The following is a 20,451-nucleotide window of genomic DNA, read 5'->3' on the forward strand; positions in this document are numbered from 1 at the left end:
GACTAGGGGCTTCCCGAGAGACAGTCGCCCCCACTTCTCTCCTGGCTGCCAGCTGATCACCAGCGTCCCTCTTCCTCCCCTCAGGAAGTGGCTGATATCTCAGAACTAAGGAAGCACTGACTCCCGATTCCCATTCTAAAATGGGGGAAACAGTCCACAAAGGAGAAAGTAGAGGCCCAGACGTGAGCACACCACCTGCCCCAAGAAGTCAGCAAGAGCACCACAGCCAAGGGCCTGGGGGGGCCTGTCCCAGAGGACCCTAACTTCTGGCCTGGGAGCCACTGCGGCGGTCTGGAGGTGAATCCCAGGAGGTGAGGACAGCAGGCACTCGGCCAGCATCCACTCCCACTGTGGGTGCACAACTCTAGCTTGGGCATGCTCTCAGGATTCATGAGAGGCTGGCTGCTCCTGGCTCTGCACACTCCATAAACGCAGCCAACCAGAGAGCTGAGCCTGGGCACAGCTGCTGGTTTAGGGATGGGCATGGGAGCCCAGGTAGGCCAGTAAGGCCAGACTTGAGTGTTTCCTGGTTTGTGCTTTATGTTCTTCATTTATTTATTATTATTTTATTTATTTTGGGGGGCAAGTAGAGTTCTGCTGCAGTTATTGGGAAGCAGCTTTTTCTTTCTCTGGAGTTGCTAACCCCATAGAGCAGCGGGGTCCTGTCGTCCACCTTTCCATGCCTTCGCAGAGCCTGGCTGAGAATGAGGCCAGGATGAGAGAAGCAGGGCCCTCCACAAGAGGAGGGCAGAGTGCTGCTGATTCTGTGGAGCACCTGGAGCCAGCTGTTCCTGAAGGGAACTCTGCACAGACATTTCAGTTATGTGAGCCAGTAAGTTCCCTTTGGAGTCATTTGCCACCAAACAGGAAATGAGTTCCCTATCTCTGGGGGTGCTCCGCAGAGGACAAGCATCTATGGAAGTATTTCATAGAAAGGGCCAACAAGGGCCACCTTCATTCTAAACCCACTGTGACCGGCAATTAAAATGTGACTAATGGGCCACAAGCCACAGGCCACAGGAACCAAGGGGTTACACAGCCAAAAGAATCATCCTCCAGAAAAGCACAGGGGATCATTTTACACATATTAAATCAGCGAACACAAGCAATAATGACAACACCGGTGCTGGTGACAAGGTGGTAAACTGGGTGTCCTCACTACTGACAAGAAGATAGACTGTTTCAGTCCTTTAAAGATTAACAACTGGCAATAAATCTTAATAGCCTTGAAATACTTTTTACACCTATTAGTCCGCATTCCCGGGAACTGAAGGCCAAGAAAAAGTTCAAAAAAGACGACCAAAGAAATGGACTAGAAAAAAAAAAAAAAAAAAGGGGGCTGGGGATTTAGCTCAGCGGCAAAAGCGTCTGCCTGGCAAGCGCAAGGTCGTGAGTTCGGTTCCCGGTACCGGAGAAAAACCAAAAAAAAAAAAAAAAAAGAAGTGGACTGGGATTATGCTCACGTTACTCCATAATAATGGAAAAAGATAAAAATACCCTAAACGTGTAATGGTAAGATGATGGTTAAATTAACTTCATGAGATACTACGCAACCTTTTAAAATGATAAATAAGGAAATAATACAGTAATAAGAAACAAGTATTTAAGCTACACTAGCAAGTAACAAAGCAGGATAATAAAATTACAGCCGAATTATACCTGTGGGAAAATGGCATGTGCCTGCAGACAGACATGAGCTGCACGCAGCATAATGAAGGCATGCAGCTGCAAAGGGTCATTTTCAACCAGTGACAGCTGGCTGTTAAGCCACGAGGGTCCCAATGAGGACAGACGGGGCTGGTGCAAAGTAGCCTCCTGGGCTTGCCTAATGAACCCAGCATCCTGACCTTGCCCAGTATTTCCAGAGGTGGGCAGCTGTACCCTCTCTAGAGTCCACCTGAGCTGGGCTGTCCACGATGGCAACACCAGCCTCCCATGGCTACTACACTAATGAAGTTCCTCGGTTCAGCCACCTTTCAAAGGCTTAATAACCACACTTGGCTACCACAGTGAATATTTTCACCACTGAGGTGAGGAAATTTCTTTTTTTTTTGAGACTGGGTCTTGCTATGCAGTTCAGGCCAGCCTTGAGCTCACTTTGTAGCCCAGGCCGGTCTCAAACTCACAACGATCCTCCTGCCTCAGCCTCCAGAGTGCTGCGATTATAGGCGTGCGCAACTACGCCCAGTGAGGAACCTTCTCAAACTCACTCCACTGTTCCAGACCCACCCAGAAACATGGATGTCTTTTTCTAGAAAGAAAAAAGGAAGTGAGTGCAGAGTGGAAAGTGGAACCCCATGGGCGGGTGGGGAGGGACTGGACATTGCTGGTGAGGTCCCCTAGCAACCTGGCTATGCCTGGGCGTGTAGGAAGGCTCCCAGCTGACCTGCCAGATGAAAAACGGGTCACAGCCAAAGAAGAGAGCAGTCAGGGCTCAAGGTTTCCATTTTCCGCAAGCTCTTGATGCTGGAGAGCTGTGCCAGGCGTGTGTCAAACAGGGTTCAGGCTACTGGAGCCAAAGAGGGTCTGGTCTGGTCCCTGTCAGACGCATGGAATCTCTCCACGTGTTGCTGACCACTGCCAGTTGCAGGAAAGGCTTTGATTCTTTGCAGCAGAGGAAATCTGGCTCCAGAGGAAGCCAGGGTCACAGCAGGACCAGCTACATGCAGGGGAAGGACACGACAGACACTCCAGGAGGGCAGTCTGAGGGCAGCAGGCCTCGCGGCCAGGTGGGCACCAAGGGGACTTGGGGTCAGAGTACACTGAGGTCCAGCCAGCAGGCACAAGTCAGCTCAGGAGTGGAGCTGTAATGTAACGGCCTGCACTTCTGGGAGCTTGAGGCCTTTGGGCAGCAGGTGACAAGGCCCTGTCACAGCCCCCTGTGCAGTACAGGCCCACAAGGCAGATGAGCTACCACCTCCTTCTACGGAAAAGAGAAGGGCCCAGGTCGAGAACGGAGGTATCCCAGGTCACACAGCTGGGAAGCAGCTGTCAGGACTCAAACTCAAATCCGGCTCTCTGCCCAGTGCTCTTTCCAGCCCACCACCTCCAGGGCTCTCCTGCCCAACGGTGCCCATCTTCCACCACGTCTTCGGGCGAGCCTCAGCGTACCCTGTGCCGACAAATTAAAGCTGAGGTCCTGGCCAGCACTCGCCTGCACTTTTGTACACGGGCCGCCACTGCCTGGCACTCAGCGTGGCACAGTGGGCTCACCCACTGCTCGCCTTCCTTCATGCTCCTTCCTCTGCCTGGATTCTGCGCTTACCATTCCACAGAATCTAACCCAGCCATGGCCTGCTCCATGAAACCTGCCCAGAACCCCACCCCACCCGCTATGAGGCATTCTTTGCTCCCTGTTAGGGCTTTCAGCACAGACTGCCTGGTACCATGGTCGTGTGTATCACAGAATCTCTCTCTGAGCTGGCTGTGAGCTGTCAACAGCTTAAGCCCATGTCTCGTGCTCCTCCGTCTACATCCCACTGAGAAGGACACAGACTAGCCAGGGGATAGATGGGAAAATGGGAGAAGAGTGTAGGAGAAGATCGAGAATGGAGCCGAAGGCAGAGGTAAGTAAACAGGAGGGTGGGTGGACAGACGGATGGATGGGAGGACCGGTGGCTAGGAGGGTGGGTGAGCACAGGAGGACGGCGGCAGACAGGTGGTTACACAGGTAGATAGATGGATGAACGGATAGGTGGGTGAGTGTGAGAATGGATAAGAATGGCTGGGCAGATAGGCAGAAAGATGAGTGAATGGATGGGAGACAGATATACAGATGGGTGGATGGATGGGAAAATGAGTAAGTGGACTGGTGGAGGGACAGGTAGAGAGATGGGAGGGAGGCTGGGGTGGGAAGTTGGGCAGAGGAATGAGAGGGTAGATAGATAGGTGCATAGATGGATGAGTGGATGTATGGGTAGATGAATGGAAAGGTCGGTGGGTGAGTGGACGGGTGGATGGACGGAAGGATGGAAGGACAGATGGACGGACAGGTGGACAGATGGGAAGCTGGGTGGGCTGATGTATGGATGGATGAATGGAAGGGTGGGTGCATGGGTGGATGGATGGGTGAGTAGATGGATGGATGAATGGACAGGTGAGGTGAGTGAGCAGGAGGATGCGTGGGTAGATGGATTACTAGATGAATATAAGCAGGATGATGAAATGCGATGGGGACTGGGGACTTCGCTCAGTGGTGCTGCACTTGCTCAGCAAGCACAAGGCCCTGGCTTTGGTCCTCACCGCCAAAAAAGGAAAAGGAAAAAGAAAAAAAGTGCTACGCCTGACCTGAGAGCAGACAATTACCAAGTCTTCCTTTTCTCCCAGAATGCCCCTCTGTATCTTGTGGCCCCATCGTGGCAAACTCGGACAATTTCCAGAAAGTGATCTGTGCAACGGAAAGAGCACAGGACCTAGCTTCAAGTTCCGACTCTAGTGCTTACCCGCTAAGCACAACTGGGGAAGCCAAAACACTAGGCTTCAGCTCCAGGCACAGATGAGGGTGATTCGGACACAAATAACACATGACAAGGTCTCCAAACCACCACACGTTAGTCAGTTGACTACTGTTACTATTCTTGCTGGGGACTGTGTATTCTTTGTTATTCAAAAGCTTACGGCCATGTTTGTATTTTTCACAAATATATCTATTACTTTGTCCAGTCACAGTATATACATACACTCAGTAAGTATTTTAAAATCACGGATGGTAGCACAGTGGCAGCCACTGCAGTCCCAGCTACTTGGGAGGCTAAGGTGGGAAAGCTGTATGAGCCCAGGAGCTCAAGAACAGCCTAGGCAACATAGCCTCAAAAATGAAAAAATCATGGATGAATGGATGGGGGGGTAGATGGAAGGGTGGATAAATGGGTGAATGGATGCTGGATGAATGAATGGGTGTTCGTGCCTCCCTGCAAACAGAGAGAAATGAAGACCTCCACACAGGAGAAAAAACTAGTAGAAGTCCATTTGTTCCTCAACATGATTAGATTTCTGAATCTCTAACTGTCTTCCAATTCTGGAAGATGGCACCTCTTTACCTTGGAGAAGCCAATGCCTTCAGCTGGGCCAGGATGTACACAGTTAACACGCTCTGCCAAGGACAGAGAAACCACTTCCCGGTTCCTAACTGCTACGCCAAGTTTCAGCTCAACGACAAATGAGACCGCCAAGTTTCAGAACAAGTGACACTTAAGGATGGCAAAGATTACACAGCACAAAAGCAGAAAAGTGACAAGGCCTCCACAGACAGGCATTTAATACTCTCCCCTTCAGCGAGGAGAAGCCTGGTGAGCCATCCTGGCTCAGCCAGGCAATGTTAAGCCTCTCAAGTCTTCCTGAGCCAGCAAAGAAAAATCTAAAACCCAAACGGGATTGGCCCCAAAGATACCAAGTGACCTTGGCTACAAACCCGTGCAACCTGTCCAACTTGGCCAGGCCTGTGGGAGCCTCCAGATTTCAGCTCTTCAAAAGCGGTGGGGAATCCAACTCCAAGATGTCACGGATAAAGGAGGTGGGGAAGGCGACTATGGGCTCTGCCTCCTCGACGGTGCTGCTCCTACCTTCCCCAGAGGAGAACTGGACCCGGTACTGCGTTATAGGGAGAGGGGAGTCTGGGACCGAGAGCAAAGAAGAGGGAGAAAAGAAGGCAGCACCGTGATGCAGGGTGGCTGGTGCCGCACCCCTGCACAGCGAAGGCACCTCATATAACATCTCGCTTAATCCTCACCACAACTTGGGGGTGTGCCCTTTGATCCACCCTGTTTTCCAGACAGTCTCAGGCCTCTGAGAGGTTAAGGTGACCCCGTTTTTTTCCATCAACAGTACTTTCCATGCAGTTTGTTATTACTCTAAAAATAATGCCTGCTCATGAAGGAGAATCTTAAAAATAGAACGCAGAAAAGAAAAAATGCAAAACCACCCAGCACCCCAGAGATAATCGGCCTTTGCGTCCTGTAGGCGCTCCTTTCTTGGTATAGAGGGCCTGGATCTGAGTGGCAATCCCAGCTCTAACACTTCTTAGCTGTGGGACCCCAGGAGAGTTACGTGACCCCTTTCTCCCTCACCTTCCACCTTTATAGGATGACGAAGCTAACATTCCTGCCTGGGCGGCTCTGTGATCCCCAAGGAGCCACCGCGTTACAGGGACTTAGAACCAGCTGGGCCCAGAACAAGAACCCCATAAATATTTGTTCATTACCGTCTATGCACGAGTACAGCCTTCCAAGCTTCATAAAAAGAGGATTAAACAGTACACGCCAGTCATTTTCACTTTCTTTTTCAATGTGCATTTCTAACTGACACTGATTGGGCACAGTATGGTATTTTCATGCATGTACAGTACACGATGTGTAATGGCCACAGAAGGCAGCTTGGTGTATCTTTTTGTTGAGAACACTCAAAATCCTTCCAGCTATTTTAACACAGGCAACAGCTGCTGTCAATCACAGCTAGCCTACTGTGCGGTAGGGCACTAGAGTCACTCCTGCCAAGTGCACCCTTCACGCTTTAACCATCCCCTCGCCCTCCTCCCTTCCCAGCTTCTGGGAGCCACACGGTTCCACGCCACCTCTGTGAGATCGGCAGGTACAGGCACAGCTCCACGGGCACAGTAAGTCTCAAACGGTTGTCGGGATCTCAAAACATCCCGCCCTCATCCTGAGCAGCCCACACACTTCCGTCGATGGCAAGACCACCGCGGCCACTACTCTGCTCACGTGACGAGTGCTGCACCAAAACCTAAGACGGGACAGATGTGCTACCCATCCGCCTCCAAATGGCGTTGTCTTACTAACTCTGGACGTAGTTCACGCCCTGGCTGTGAGTCCTTGGGTACTGGCCTCCTAAGATCATAGGCATACAGATGCCTAAGGTCCCTCTGTGAGACGAATTAATGATCCCTATCTCACTGATGATGGCACCCTGTCCACCCCTCCTCAGCCCAGAGATGGGGGCTCCTGTCTCTCAAAGGGGGCAGGGGTGAGGGCCTCTGAGGAAGAAGCCTCGAGAAAGAGCACAGGCTCCGCAATGTACCTCCGAGACACACAGCAAAGTGGAAGGCCTCGGCTGCACAGGGTCACCGCCTCAGGGAGACCCAGGCAGCTTCCACAGCAGCGGCTGCTTGTGCAGGCCAAGAATGGGCCCGGGCTCCCAGTGAAGGCAGTGTGGAGCTTTCTAGGAAGGAGGGCAGGGAAACGGTCCCAGCCTTGGCCCTTCCCTCCTGGGCAGGCCTGCTGCTCTCTGGCACCCAGGGTGACCTCGCGACCTGTGAGGAACTGAGCAGGGAGCAGCACAGAACTGAGAACGCACAGCGGCCCTGCCAAGCCTCTGGCTTAGCTCAGTGTCCTCGGAAAGCTGGGCAGACGGGAGTCTTCACTCAGGGGATCCATCCCAGAGCAGCCTCAGCACACGCGAGCGAGGTGATGCGGGCCGGAGGGAGTCTGCCCGTCAACCTCCAGGAGCACAAGGACAAGAGCTCTGAAGATCACCAGGAGTCTGATGATGGTCACAACAACGGCACACTTACTCCTTCCTCTGGGTAAAGCAGAGCCTTAAGGGCTGGTCATACAGCTCAGTCTCCACAAACTCTGAGCAAACTATTATTTTGATTTCCTTCCTCACTCCCTCCCTCCTTCCCTCCCTCCTTTTTTTCTTTCCTTCTTCCCTCCCTCCCCCTCCTTCCCTTCTCTCTCTCTCTCTCTTTCTTTCTTTCTAAGACAGCATCTTGCTACATAGTTCAGCCTGCTCTTGAACCTTGAACTCTATAGTCCAGGCTGGGCTCAAACTCATGGTGATCCTCCTGCCTCAGCCTCTTGAGCACTGGGATTACAGGCTTGTGCTACCATGCCCAGCTGGGTGCTGCGGACACACATGTCTTGGGAACATTCAGACTCCTCCCCACCAGCTATCTTAAAATATGTAATTAATTGTTTTCAACCATAGTTGCCCTGCTGTGCTCAGGACAGGAGCAATTATTCCTCCTACCCAACTGCACTCTGCCTATCACCCTCTTCAGCCTTCTCCGCACACCCTGCCCTCAGGGACTTTACTTCTGCTACTGAGCACAGAAAATGACCAAGGAGCTGCACAAGGCAATTCCAGGTTGGGACAAGAGCTCTGAAGAAGATCACCAGGGAGCTGTCACTGTGGTTGGAGAAGGGTGGCCAGAGAGGAGTGGTCCTCTGCGGAGAGGATGTGTGTGTTGAGACCCAGAGGACAAGAAGGAGGTGGACATGCAGGATGACAGGAAAAGAGAGGAAACAGCAAGAGCAGTAAGTGCAAAGATCCTGAGGTAGAAAAGGCTGCTCCTCCTTCAACTTCGCTTAGGGAGCCCCACACTCATTGACATCTAGACCAAGGCTGGCTGGAGCTAATTCTTCAGTCAACAGCTCATGAGTCAATCCCCCTCCTCCTCAAGTCTTAGGGCCTAAGTCTAGCTCTGAGATAATCTGTTGGTGAGAAAAAAAATCAGTAGGCTGACTGGGGGAAGAAAGGAAAAATGTAGCAAAGGGGAAGCAGAAAGAAAGGGCAGAGGAAGAGCGGAACAGAAAGTACAGTGGGGAGAGGAGGAGTGAGGAGGCCGCGGCCAGCAGGACGTACCCCTCCTGCCCTGGGGAAGCTGGCACTACCAAGCCACCCTGCCGCACAGGCCCTGAGGTCTCTCCAGCCCCCACACCAGGCCAGGAACCTGGCACCCCTGCCCCCCACTTCCTCTGCAGGCCCTGCCCTCAAGTCACCACTTCCTCTGCACGGAGGCCACCACTGCCCCATCCAGCCGATGCAGGCCAGGGAGAAAGGGCCACGATCCTGGCACAGAGGCCCCCAGGCGGAGGGCGTCACCGAAGCACTCTGGACCCTCTCTGCACAGCACCCTTCATCCTTCCCTCTGTTCTTTGCAGGAGGAAAGGCACAGGCTCCCGGCCAGAGATTCGGGTCAAGCCCCAGCCCTGCCACAGAGAGGCTGTGTGATTCTGAGCCAGTCACCGGGCCTGCCTGGGCCTCTGTCTCATCAGGCGTGCAGTGAGGAGCTAAGCCTTGCAGTTCACGGGGAGGAGGGAAGCATGAGTGGTGGGCAGACAAGAAGCCCTGGGCCCCCAGAGGCGCCCGATAAGCGATTCTAAGGGACGGTACACCTATGTCCTGGATACGTGGCCACCACAGGTCACCTCAGGTCACCATACGCAGTTACACCATGACTGCTCCATTCTGCAGGGCAAGAGCCCAAGGCAGAGGTGAGGCAGAGCCCAAATGCGCCCCGCCCTCTCCCCTCCCCCGGCCGCCTCCTCCCACGCCTGTCTCCTCCGCCCTGGGTTGGTGGCCTTGCATCGGGCACTTCCCCTTCCTGGGTCCTGACCCAGCCCCATCAGCTCTTGCCCTCCCTCCCGGCACCCCTCCTCCACCCAGCCTCTACTCCTCCAGAGCCGGCTCACCTGAGGGAGCCAGGAGACCCCCCCCCCACATTCCTAGCTGTGCAGCCTTGAGCAAGTCACCCCCCCACCCCGCCCTGGAGTCATCCCCCATCACCCAGCCTCTCTAATGTTACACAGGCTGAGTCAGGCCCTGGGGGGCTTAAGAAAAGCAGGTCACTCCTTAAACACAAAACTGCAAACCTCAGCTTGGCACTCCAGGCCCTGTTGACTTGGCTCTTGCTAAGGCCGGAATGTCTGTGTGTCCCCCTGAGAGACTGGTGTGTTAAAATCCTAACCTCTAAGGTGATGGTATCAGCAGGTGGGCCCTCGGGAGGTGATTAGGACCGGGAGGAGAGCTCTTGCCAAGGTCTGGCTTGGGGTGGGACTCAGCTGTAGGGTTCAAGCTTAGCGCGCTGAAAGACCATCAGTCCCCAGCACCACAAAACTAAATAAATAAGTAGATACAATAGCCCCATATTGCCCCTTCAGCCTTCCCATCCTAGAAGGACACAGTGAGAAGGGACCTCATTGAGAAAGTGGGCCAAATCCCACCAAATCCATGGAAGCCTGGATCTTGGACCCCCAGGCTCCAGAACCATGAGGAATGTCAGCACCAGCGCGTTGTTAAGGGCCCGGTGCACAGTCCGCCCACGTGCAGCCCGAGTGGTCTCAGATCCCGGCCAGTGCTATCTGAGATCTGGCCTGCCTTGCCAGAACTTCAGACCCACTACCACGGGCCCAAGGAGGTGACACAGGTGGATGGAGGGCATGAGATGGCAGCAAGTAGAAGTCAGGTCTGCATGAGCCAAAACAGCAGCCACCAGCCAGCCATGTGTCACAGCTCAGCACTTAACGCAGGTTCATCCACACCAACTCAGGAGCCATAACTGCAAACCACGCAGACCTCAGAGACTTAAGAAAAGAGTAGAGAAAAAGAGTACAAAACACCTTTAATTCTGTAGTTATTAGATACTGAAATGATAAATAAACAATTACCATTTCCTTCCCCTATTTTCACTCTTATATGAATGAGGCTACTAGCAAATCCACCCAAGGGACAGCGCTGGCCCTGGCCCTGCCTCAGTTCCAGCAGAATGTCCCTGCAGATGTCCAACAAGGTCTAATATTGGGGCTTTTATGGAAATCTTCCGATTTCAAAATGCTCCAAGTTTTCTGAGCTGCGGCAAAAGCCACCTGCTACCGGCCGTGTGCAGTCTGCCCATGTAATCCTCACAGCTCGGGCAGGTGGCTGTTCGGATCAGTTCCGCCGCACACATGGGGAAACTGAGGCTCAGGGACAAGCCGAGCACTATCTATCACACAGCTGCTAAACAGGACAACCCAGCTTTGAACCCTGGTCTGACTCCAAGGGCAAGTTTTTTATCAGATACCCTGAGACTTGACACAAGAATGCAGACAAAGGTGGCCCTCGGTTTTGGTGGTTTTTTAATGACATCTGTTTTGAATTGTACAGACTTCTTTCCTTGTCATTATCCCCTAAACAATATAGAATAACAACTACTTATGTAGCACTTTTGCTGTACTGGGTATGAGTAATCGATATGGTTTAAACTACGGGGGAGAACATTCATAGGTGACATGTACACGCAATGCCATTCTCTATAAGGGACCTGAGCATCCACAGAGTCGGGTGTCTAGGGGGTCCTAGAACCAATCTTCATGGACACTGAGGGACAACCTTACAGTGTACCAAACTGGATCAAGGCATGGTCCTCAAATGGAGCAATTCTGCCACCCCTCTCCACCTCCAGGATGTGGCAATGTCTGGGGACATTGGTGGTGGCCACAAGTGAGGGGGACTGGCACTTAGTGGACAGGAGCTGGGGATGCCGCTGACCATCCTGTAAGGCCCAAGGACCACTCCCACAGTGAACACCGAGGTCAGCAGCGCTAAGGTGAGAAAGCCCTGGCCCGAGGGCTGAGCGGCAGGCGCTGAAGTCTCTCCACTTCCTCCACAGTAAAGTAGCAGTGCCCGGGCAGGCCCTTCCCCGTCTGCTACCACGAGCACCTGCGGTAATAAAGGGTGACTCTCCTCCTCCGCTCCTCCCAACTCTGTGGCCATCTGCATGTCACAGACAGATGCTATGTCACAGACAGTCCCTGCTGACCCAACAGGGACAAGATGGGCCCCAGATCTCTTCCCTGGATCACCAGCTTGTTCTACTGCCCCCAGCAGCAGCAGGCTCTGGGAAGGACCCCCAAGGTGGCCCTGGGAACTGTGGGGGGACAGCCCCTCAGTCTAGGTAACCTCAAGGGATAGGGTCAGAGGTGGGAGCTAGGGGTTGGGCCGTCTGTCTGACTCCCCACATCCGAGCTTCCACTTTGGAGCCAGCCAGGAAAACTCTAGGGAGAGCTAAGCCAGGCCCCAGCGCTGCAGGCCAAGGGCCCCAGGCAGACCCCCGGCCAAGGGTCCTCCCAGGACAAGGCAGGAGGCTCAGGTCACCTTGGTGTTATGACCAAGTCAGGAACTCACTCACAATAGCATGAACTTGGGTTTAAAAATACTAGGCTGGGCGGAAATAAGGTTACTGCCTGGGGGCAGATCTCCTTCGGAGGAGGGGAGGAGAGGGGAGGGCAGAAAGGAGGAGGAGGTGGAGAGGACGGTGCAGCCCCTGAGGAAGTGGAAACCCTGGCTTCCCATCCGTTAGGCCAGAGAGGAGGTGACAGAGGAGGGGCCAGGCCTGGGTGGCGGCAAGTCCTGCGGGGCTCACAACTCCCTTAACCTCGGCTTTGTGTAAAGCAGGCCTAAAGGCAGGAAAGGCAGGACTTCTCTCTCCCAAAGCCAGCAAATGGGCAAGAGCACCCAGGTCTGTGCAGCAGCTGGCAGCCCAGGCCCTCGCTCTCTGGAGGCCCAGGAGGTTCAGGGATTGGCCCTCAGGGAAAGCAAAGGGAGCGGGGACTGCTATTCATTTATCTTATTTCATTTTTAAAAAATCACCCTGAGACCAGCACACCCTTTGACCTAGTAATTTCTCCTCTGGAAGTTTAGCCTAAAAAATTAAAGTACAAGAAGAACTTCACATATAAAGCTATTTATCAATGTACAGTCAGCTCCACTATGACACTTATTTTAAAAATACCAATTTGCCGGGTGTGGTAGTGTTTGCCTACGCTCCCAGCTACTCAAGAGGCTGAGGCAAGATTAAGTTCAAGCCAGCCTGGCAATTTAGCAAGACTGTGTCTCAAAAATAAAACAGGCTGGGGTGTAACTCAGTGGTGGAGCACTTGCCTAGCTCTTGAAAAGTCCTGAGTTCAATCTCCAGTAGGGCCAACAAAACAATCAATAAACTGACATATTAAGGAGAGATTTTAGGGGCTGGGGATTTAGCTCAGCGGCAAAAAGCACCTGCCTGGCAAGCGCAAGGTCGTGAGTTCGGTTCCCGGTACCGGAGAAAAACAAAAAAAAAAAAAAAAAGGAGAGATTTTATCCTAAGACAATAAAAGTGTATTTGCTTACAGTGTAACTGTTTGTCTGCAAAAAAAGTTAGATGAACCGGAAAAGCTTCAATGGGCCAATGACAGCAAATCTGAGCCAGGGCTGAAGAAGTATACGAAATACACGGCAATACCTCCAACATCTATCAACTACCACTGAGGGGTGCAAAGCAGGGAGTCAACTTGCTGCTGACCTCACAGCATCTTCCATCATGCTTCCCAAGCTACAGTCCCTGCACCATGTCTGCCACGGCAGCATGGCAGGGGAGGGACCTTCCTTACTGCAGCATTGACATATTGCCTATCCACAGCATGTACACAAAACTGTGGGTTTTTTTGTTTTGTTTTCTTGTCTTTTTGAGACAGGGTCTCACTATGCAGTTCAGGCTGACCTTGAGCTCACTTTGTAGCCCAGGCTGGCCTCGAACTAGAAACAATCCTCCTGCCTCAGCCTCCCGAGTGCTAGGATTATAGGCGTGAGCCACCACGCCTGGCTTAAAACCGTGTTCTAATCTTGGGAGGGAGGGGGTAGAACTACGGTTTGAACTCAAGTATTTCTCACTGAGCTACCGCCCCAGCCCATTTTTAAAGATCTTTATGTTGAGACAGTGTCTTGCTAAGTCACTAAATTGCCCAGGCTGGCCTTAAATTTGCAATCACCCTGCCTCAGCCTCTCCACACTTGATCTTAGCCAAAAGGCCAAGAAGTGATAGCTGCCTCAGCCTCTCAGAGTGATGGGATTACAAGTATGCACCACCATGCCCAGATTTTCTTTCTTTTTTTCTTTCTTTGTAATGTGCCACTGATAAGGTTTTTGAGTGGTATGCCCTTAACCCCATTTTTCCCAGAAGCCTTCTGGTTTTCATTGCATGAATGTACATAGTCCTGCGCTTTTTAAAGAAGGAACATGTGTCTTATAGATTATATAAAGTGTCTAGTACAGCCAGACATGGTGGTGCACGCCTGTAATCCCAGCACTTGGGATGCTGAGGCAGAAGGATTGTCATGAGTTCAAGGCCAGCCTGGATTACATATCAAGACCCTGTCTCAAAAAAGCAAGCAAACACAGCTGTGGTGGAGAAGTGTGTGGAACTCTGGAGAGGTCTGCACCGAGATTCCTGCTGCCTGGGCTGCCGGCTGGGGAGAGGACACTAACTGGTTGTGGAGTCCCAATGCGATGGGAGGCTGGAGAGAAAAAGCTACAAAAAATGGCTTTCGCCCCAGATGGCTCACTTGAGATGTTAGTAAGAATTGCCTCCTCAGTATTCTATAGCCATTAAGAGGAGGAGGCCAAGGAGAGAAAACAAAGAGACCGAGAAAAAGCAGCTGTTTTTGCTGCAGCACTAAGAGAAACAGACCCTAAGAAGAACTTGATGACTACATTCATCTGCTACCACTGTTCAAAGCCAGGCCACCTCAAAAAAAAATTTTAAAAATTAAAAATTTTAAAAAAAATTAAAAAGCCAAGCCACCTCAAGGGGAACTGCCCTAAGAAACCCCCTGGGCCATGCCCTGAATGCAAAGGTGACCACTGGAGATTGGTCTGTTCTCTTAAGGGGAGGCCCCAGAGCTCAGACCCATCCTACCAGTTAGTCCAACAGGAATGAGGGGGCCCAGGGTATACTCTGCCTTCTCCCTATGGCCAGACTGTCATCTCCATGGAGGAGCCCCGGGTAATCATGACTATAGAGAATAAAAAAAACAGCCTGTTGCTAGACACAGGTGCAAGTCTCTCGGTCTTTCTTTTCAATCCTGGCCTTCCTTCCAGCCATCATACCTCAGTGAAAGGAGTCACTGGTAAGGAGGTAATACACTATTTTTCACACTTAGGCTGTAACTACTTGTTAGATCTTTCTTGCATATTTCCGTCTTCCTGAGAAACCACTTTGAAGATATCTCCATGTATTAGAGCAGCCACTGATATCTTCCTACTAATCTGTCCATAACTCTGTAATGTTTGTATTGTTCCTATGCTATTTTGTAAATGGATGTATGTTTATTACTATGTGTTTCCTACAACAACCATTGAGGATAGTCAATGAATATTCAGTTGGTCACTCATATATAGCTCCATTTATTTCCTTTAGAAACCACTTTGAAGATATCAAAGTATAGTACAACCACCTTTGCTAATAACCTACCACTTTTGTCTGTAGCTCACTATTATTTTTGTATTTGTTTTCCTGAGAAACTGTCTTGTAGACAACAATATGTAAAACAACAATCATTGATAATTTCCTACCACTTTGTAATTCGGTAAGCCCCTTATTACTATGTTATCCTTCTTTTACTCTTTAAAATTAAAAAAAAAAAATTTAAAAAGCAAGCAAACAAAAATTTTAAAACTGTCTACTATAGTACCTTGGTTAGGACAGGCATTTAATCAATTTTGACTCATTAAAAGTTAAAAAAAAAAAAAAAGATAACCAGGTATTGCAACAGTCACCTGTAGTTCCACCTACTCAAGAGGCTGAGGCAAGGGTCGGGGATATATCTCAGCGGTGCGCCTGCCTGGCAAACTCGAGGTCCTGAATTTGATTCCCCGGGACAAAAAAAAAAAGAGGCTGAGACAGAAAGATCACTTGATCTCAAGAGTTTGAAACCCTGCCTCCAAACACAAAAACAAAAAGTATGGGCTGAGGGTGAGGCTCAATGGCAAACAGCACTTGCCTAGCATACAGGAGGCCCTGGGTTCTATCCCCAGCATCAGGAGGAAAAAAAAAAAAAAAAAAAAAAGTCAACAGAAATTAATGGAACTTAGGGAGATTTTCTTTCCTTTTAGCTTTTACTATCTTCTTGTATCGTCCTGAATTTGCAAAATAAGCTTTTAAAAGTTCAAAGACCACAAAGATCAGAGACAGGAACTTTCAGAAAGCAGACAAATCATCTCAGACTACTAAGCCAGCCCTCGGCGTTACTGCACACTCCCTGGCCAGGCGGGTACGTGAGCACCTGATTTAGCCCCTGCTTATGACACCAGGCACAATGCTGAAGGCAGCAGTTTCCACGCCACACACGAGACACTTCCTCTCTCTCCCCCACCATGAAGATGATGTTTTGTGATAAGAATTTTGAAACCACGTAGCTCATGAGCTTTACTTTGTATTCTAGTAATGGACTGGGAATTATTTTCTTTTGAAACCAACTTGCCATTACAATAGGGACTGGGTAAGAATAACCTTGGCTTGGTACTAAATCAAATCTACCCTTTTTCTCAACGCAGAAGGACCAAGGAGAAGGGAAAAACAGGCTCTACATATTAGAGATTCTTAAGATTCTCATCAGGAAATCTGGAATCAGTTCTCTCCCGACAAGAGCGGTGAACTTGGACTCCAAGGTTCCCAGGCTCACTCGACCCCCAGGAAGGCCTGCAGCAACCTCTGCTGTCACTTGGATCACCCGCTATTTCTATGACAGGGAGTGGAAATGACGACGCCGCCAGCCGGTCACTCTCTCTCCACTGCCCGGCCACCTGCTTTTGCTGGTACCACGTCCAAATGTATTCTCCCGTCCCAAGCCGCGCGTGGTGGCGCACGCCTGTAATCCCAGCACTCGGGAGGCTGAGGCAGGAAGGTCATGCGAGTTCAAGACCAGCCTGGGCTACAAAGTGAGTCAAGGCCAGGCTGAACTGCACAGGGAGACCTTGTCTCAAAAAAAATAAAAAATAAAAATAAAAATAAAAATAAAAATGTATTCTCCCATCCCATCCACAGAGTCAAGATGCTATTTCTGACTTGTGCTGCCTTGGCAACAGAACAGATAAAAAAGTGGGGAGGAGTCACACTCCCTGATTAAAAGGTCCTAAGTAACTACTTCAATGTCACTGCTCAGGGGCTGTGTAAGCAGTCTCTGAAGGCAGCCTGGGTGACAGGGATCTTTGATCCAGGATAGGTCTTCCAATTGCCAACTAAGGAAAAAGTTTTACACTGTATCCCAGAGCCTGGGGTTCGAGACTCCCTCCCACCCTTGGCCTCAGTATCCCCACAGGGAACATAAGCTTGGTTAGATCAGAGAGTCACATGCTGAGGCCAAGTGGGTAATACAGCTGTGTGTTACTTAACAGTGGGACACATTCTGAGAAATGTATCGTTAGGTGATTTTGTCACTGTGCAAACATCACAGTGTACTTACACAAACCTAGATAGTATAATCTACTACACACCTAGGCTACCACCTAGGCTATCCGTATTTTATAAACTCTGTATGTACACAGCCTAGCCTATCACTCCTAGGGCCATGAGGAACAAAACAACACTCAATTAAATCAAGCAAAAGACAAAATGATTCTATCAAGACAACATGAGCCAGATGAGACTGCTGCCAGCACGACAGGGCAGACTGTTTGACAGTAAATTTTTCTCTAAGTAGAGGAACACACTAAAATAACAATAAAAGGTAGCATACAGTATAAACATAAACCGGTGGGCCGGGGATATAGCTCAGCAGCACAAGAGCCTGCCTAGCAAGCGCAAGGTCCTGAGTTCAACTCCCAGTACACACACACACACACACACAAACATAAACCAGTAGCACTGTTATTTGTTACTATTATTACACATTGCCATTGTATACCATTACATGTGCTATGCTTTTTTTTTTCTTTCTTTTTTGTGGTGCTAGGGATGTACCCCAAGGTACTTCTACCACTAAGCTCCATTGCCAGCTTATCTTACTGGGAGACAGGGCCTCAGTTAAGTTGCCCAGGCTGGGCTTGAACTTGCAGTTCTCCTGCCTCAGCTTCCCTCAGTGTTGGGGCTACAGATGTGCTCCACCACCACGCACATCTCAAGGGACCACCTCTGTGTGGCGCAAGTTGTTTGGTGGCTCATGCCTGTATTTACAATGCCTGGAAGGGCCGGGGATATAGTTCAGCGGCACAGCGCCTGCTTTGCAAGTCTGAGGTCCTGAGTTCTATCTCCGGTACCAGTAAAAAAAGACAAAACAAAAAACATACAATGCCCAGGTACACCAGCTATCTCTGGACCTAGCTTTCCCTTGTCTTAATTACAAGAAAATCATGGGTTCAAGGTGCGGGAGTGGTGGTGGAGCCAGCTGACAGCTTTGAGAATTGCAGTCCTTTTTTAAAAAGGGTCCACATGCTCTGGAGAATCAGGAAGAGACAAAATAACTTATGGATCAGACAAACTCTTTTGTAGAGAAAGCCAGAGTAGTAAGGGAGTTTTACTGGGTTTACAGCAGGTTGAAATGACAAAATGACAAGGGGGAATCTTGCCAGCATAAAAGAGAAGTTCCACATTTAGGCTTAAATAAAAATGAGCCCTGTGAAGCTGAGACACATGGTGCAGGGGGAGCAGACGGGAAGCAGACAAGGGATGCAACCGAAAGCTCCCGGCAGAGAGAGCCCATCCATGATTTCCCACCAGCACGTGCTGCACCAAGACTGTGGGCCTCCGGAGAACGTAGATGAGGTAGTGAGCTGATCAAGGGCCCAAGGCAAGCAAGGACACTAGCAGGTCGTCGGGCAGAGCGGGGAGGCTGGGGACTGTTTCCCGGTGCCACTGGAAGGATGCAGCTGAGAAGCAAAGGTGTGCGAGTGAAGGATGTGCTGGCCCGATGGTTCTCAAAATGTGTGCGCAACCCAGGGGGAGAGGAACAGCGAATCCGGCAGTCTGAAAGCTGCGGCATCACACCAGGGTTGGACTCTCTGACCACTAGACTTTTGCTCCAGTGAGGGTTCCTAGCTCTGTAACAGGAAGGGGCAGCTCAGAGGAGGAGCTAGGAAGGTAACAAAAGACACACACAGGCCTGGTTGGCCTCCAAACTGACATCTCTCTTAAGCCTTTGGAGCACTGCTTTCTCAGCTTCTCAGCTTCTCAGACTGATTTGTGCAGGAATCACCTGGGATCCTGGTAAAACGCAGACACCACAAATTCAGTGGGTCTGGTGTGGGCAGGTCTAACAAGCTCACAGCTGTAATGCTAATTCACGTAATCCCAGAGGCCAAGCTTTGGTAAGGAGGCTCTAGATCAATGTCAAGTCACAGAAAGCAAATCCTGTTGGAGACAGAAAAGAGGGTGAGGGAGGGAATTCTGGAGAAGCCCTCTCTGTTGCCTGGCTTTCTGACAGGGCAATTCTGGGCTCAGAGTAGCTTCAATCTAGACAAGCCCCAAGGACAGTGATGTGGCTGATTTAGGAAAGAGGCACTCTCCAGGGGGTACCCAGCCGCTGAGCACGTGGGAGTCTCCCAGTAAGTTTTCCTAGGCGACGCCAGGTGGTGACGATGGCTCGCCACTGTAATCCCAGCTGCAACTCAGGAGGTTGAAGCAGGAGGCAGCTTAAACCCAGGAGCTAGAGCGCTACCTGGACAACACCGCAAGACTTCGGCCAAAAAAAAAAAAAAAAAAAGTTTCCTAGAAAAAGAAATTAGGGATTAGGGAAAGGGTGGGGTCAAGCTGTAGGCATTTGGGTGCCCCAAACAACTTCGGCACTCAGAACTGGTTCACTAAACCAGAAGCTAGACAATGTCCTGCAGCAAAAAGCCTCTAGATTTAATCAGCTCGGCCCCACCCAGCCCTCCGCAAAAGCGCTCGGCCCTGTCTTCCTCCGGGGCAGAGGTGACTGCAGACTGGGCGCCTTCCCAACAGTGACTCAAGGGTACAGAATCAAATCAGTTCCCTGCAGCTCAGCATTCACAGGACCCTGGCCTCGCCCTGTGTCCGTCCCAGCCCGCCTTTCCAAGCATCACCTCCGGCTCTCGGGGCCACGCTGTGCCGTCCCCAGTTCCCCGTCTCTGCCCGCTCTTCAGGTGCGTCGGCCACTCCCAACCCTCCCAGGCGCAACCGATTCTGCCCCCAGCGCCTCGGAATCCCCATAGTCTCTCTGTCGCTTCGCTTTAAAAGTGTGCCTGTATCGTAGTGTTACAGTCAGTGCCACGGGTGGCCGCCTTCTCCGACTCAGAAGTCCTATAAGCGTCCCTCTGTCGTCCCCCACCCAACCCCACGGCGCCGAGCACAGTGCCGGCTGCACAGGAAGTGCTCAGAAACCGAGCCGGGGCAGGGGCTACCGCAGCGCCCAGAGGAGGCGCTCAGCGCTTAAGGATTCAGCCCAGCAAAGTGAGGTTCCCCCAAAAAAGCAAGGGTCGCGGAGCCGACAACCCCGCTGCGCCCTCCCGAAGCGCGGCCGGGCTGATTCGGGCCGGCGCCCCTGCCTTCCGGAGCCGCGCCGCGCGCCCGGGCCGCCACCGCAGCGCCCTCACCTTGTAAACCTTGCCGAAGGCGCCGTCGCCCAGCTCGCCCACGATCTCCCACACTTCGTTGGGGTCCAGGTCCCGGCGGACGTGCTCATATTCCCGGGACTTTCTCTTCTCGAAGGTAGACAGGCGCAGGATGCGGCGGAAATTGGCGAAAGCCATGGCCGGGGCGCGCGAGGTGGCGCCGGCTCGGGCTCCAACCGCGGAGCGGTCGGCGCGAGGAGGAGGAGCGGTCGGAGACGCCGCGGCGCTCGGGGTTGCTCCGCAGACCCGTCCTTCCCGCAGCCCGACCTCGGTCAAGTGCGCTCTGGGAAGCGCCGCGCGGGAGCACCCGGAACCAAGCCGGCGGCGCGTCCCCGCCCTGCGCGGTGCGGCCCC

At 51.6% G+C, this 20,451-nt stretch overlaps 1 protein-coding gene across 1 annotated transcript in view; it reads right to left on the reverse strand.

Annotated features, from left to right (window-relative positions):
* Positions 1–20,451, reverse strand: part of Stk10 (serine/threonine kinase 10) — a gene marked incomplete at its 5' end in the record, with an annotated part of 113,681 nt that extends 93,230 nt beyond the window's left edge. The window contains 1 exon segment of the mRNA XM_005376335.2: positions 20,080–20,451. Within this exon segment, the coding sequence (XP_005376392.1) occupies positions 20,080–20,235 (156 nt within the window).

Source organism: Chinchilla lanigera, unplaced genomic scaffold (assembly GCF_000276665.1).
Source record: "Chinchilla lanigera isolate Chin_1 unplaced genomic scaffold, ChiLan1.0 scaffold00007, whole genome shotgun sequence".
Lineage (NCBI taxonomy): Eukaryota > Metazoa > Chordata > Mammalia > Rodentia > Chinchillidae > Chinchilla > Chinchilla lanigera.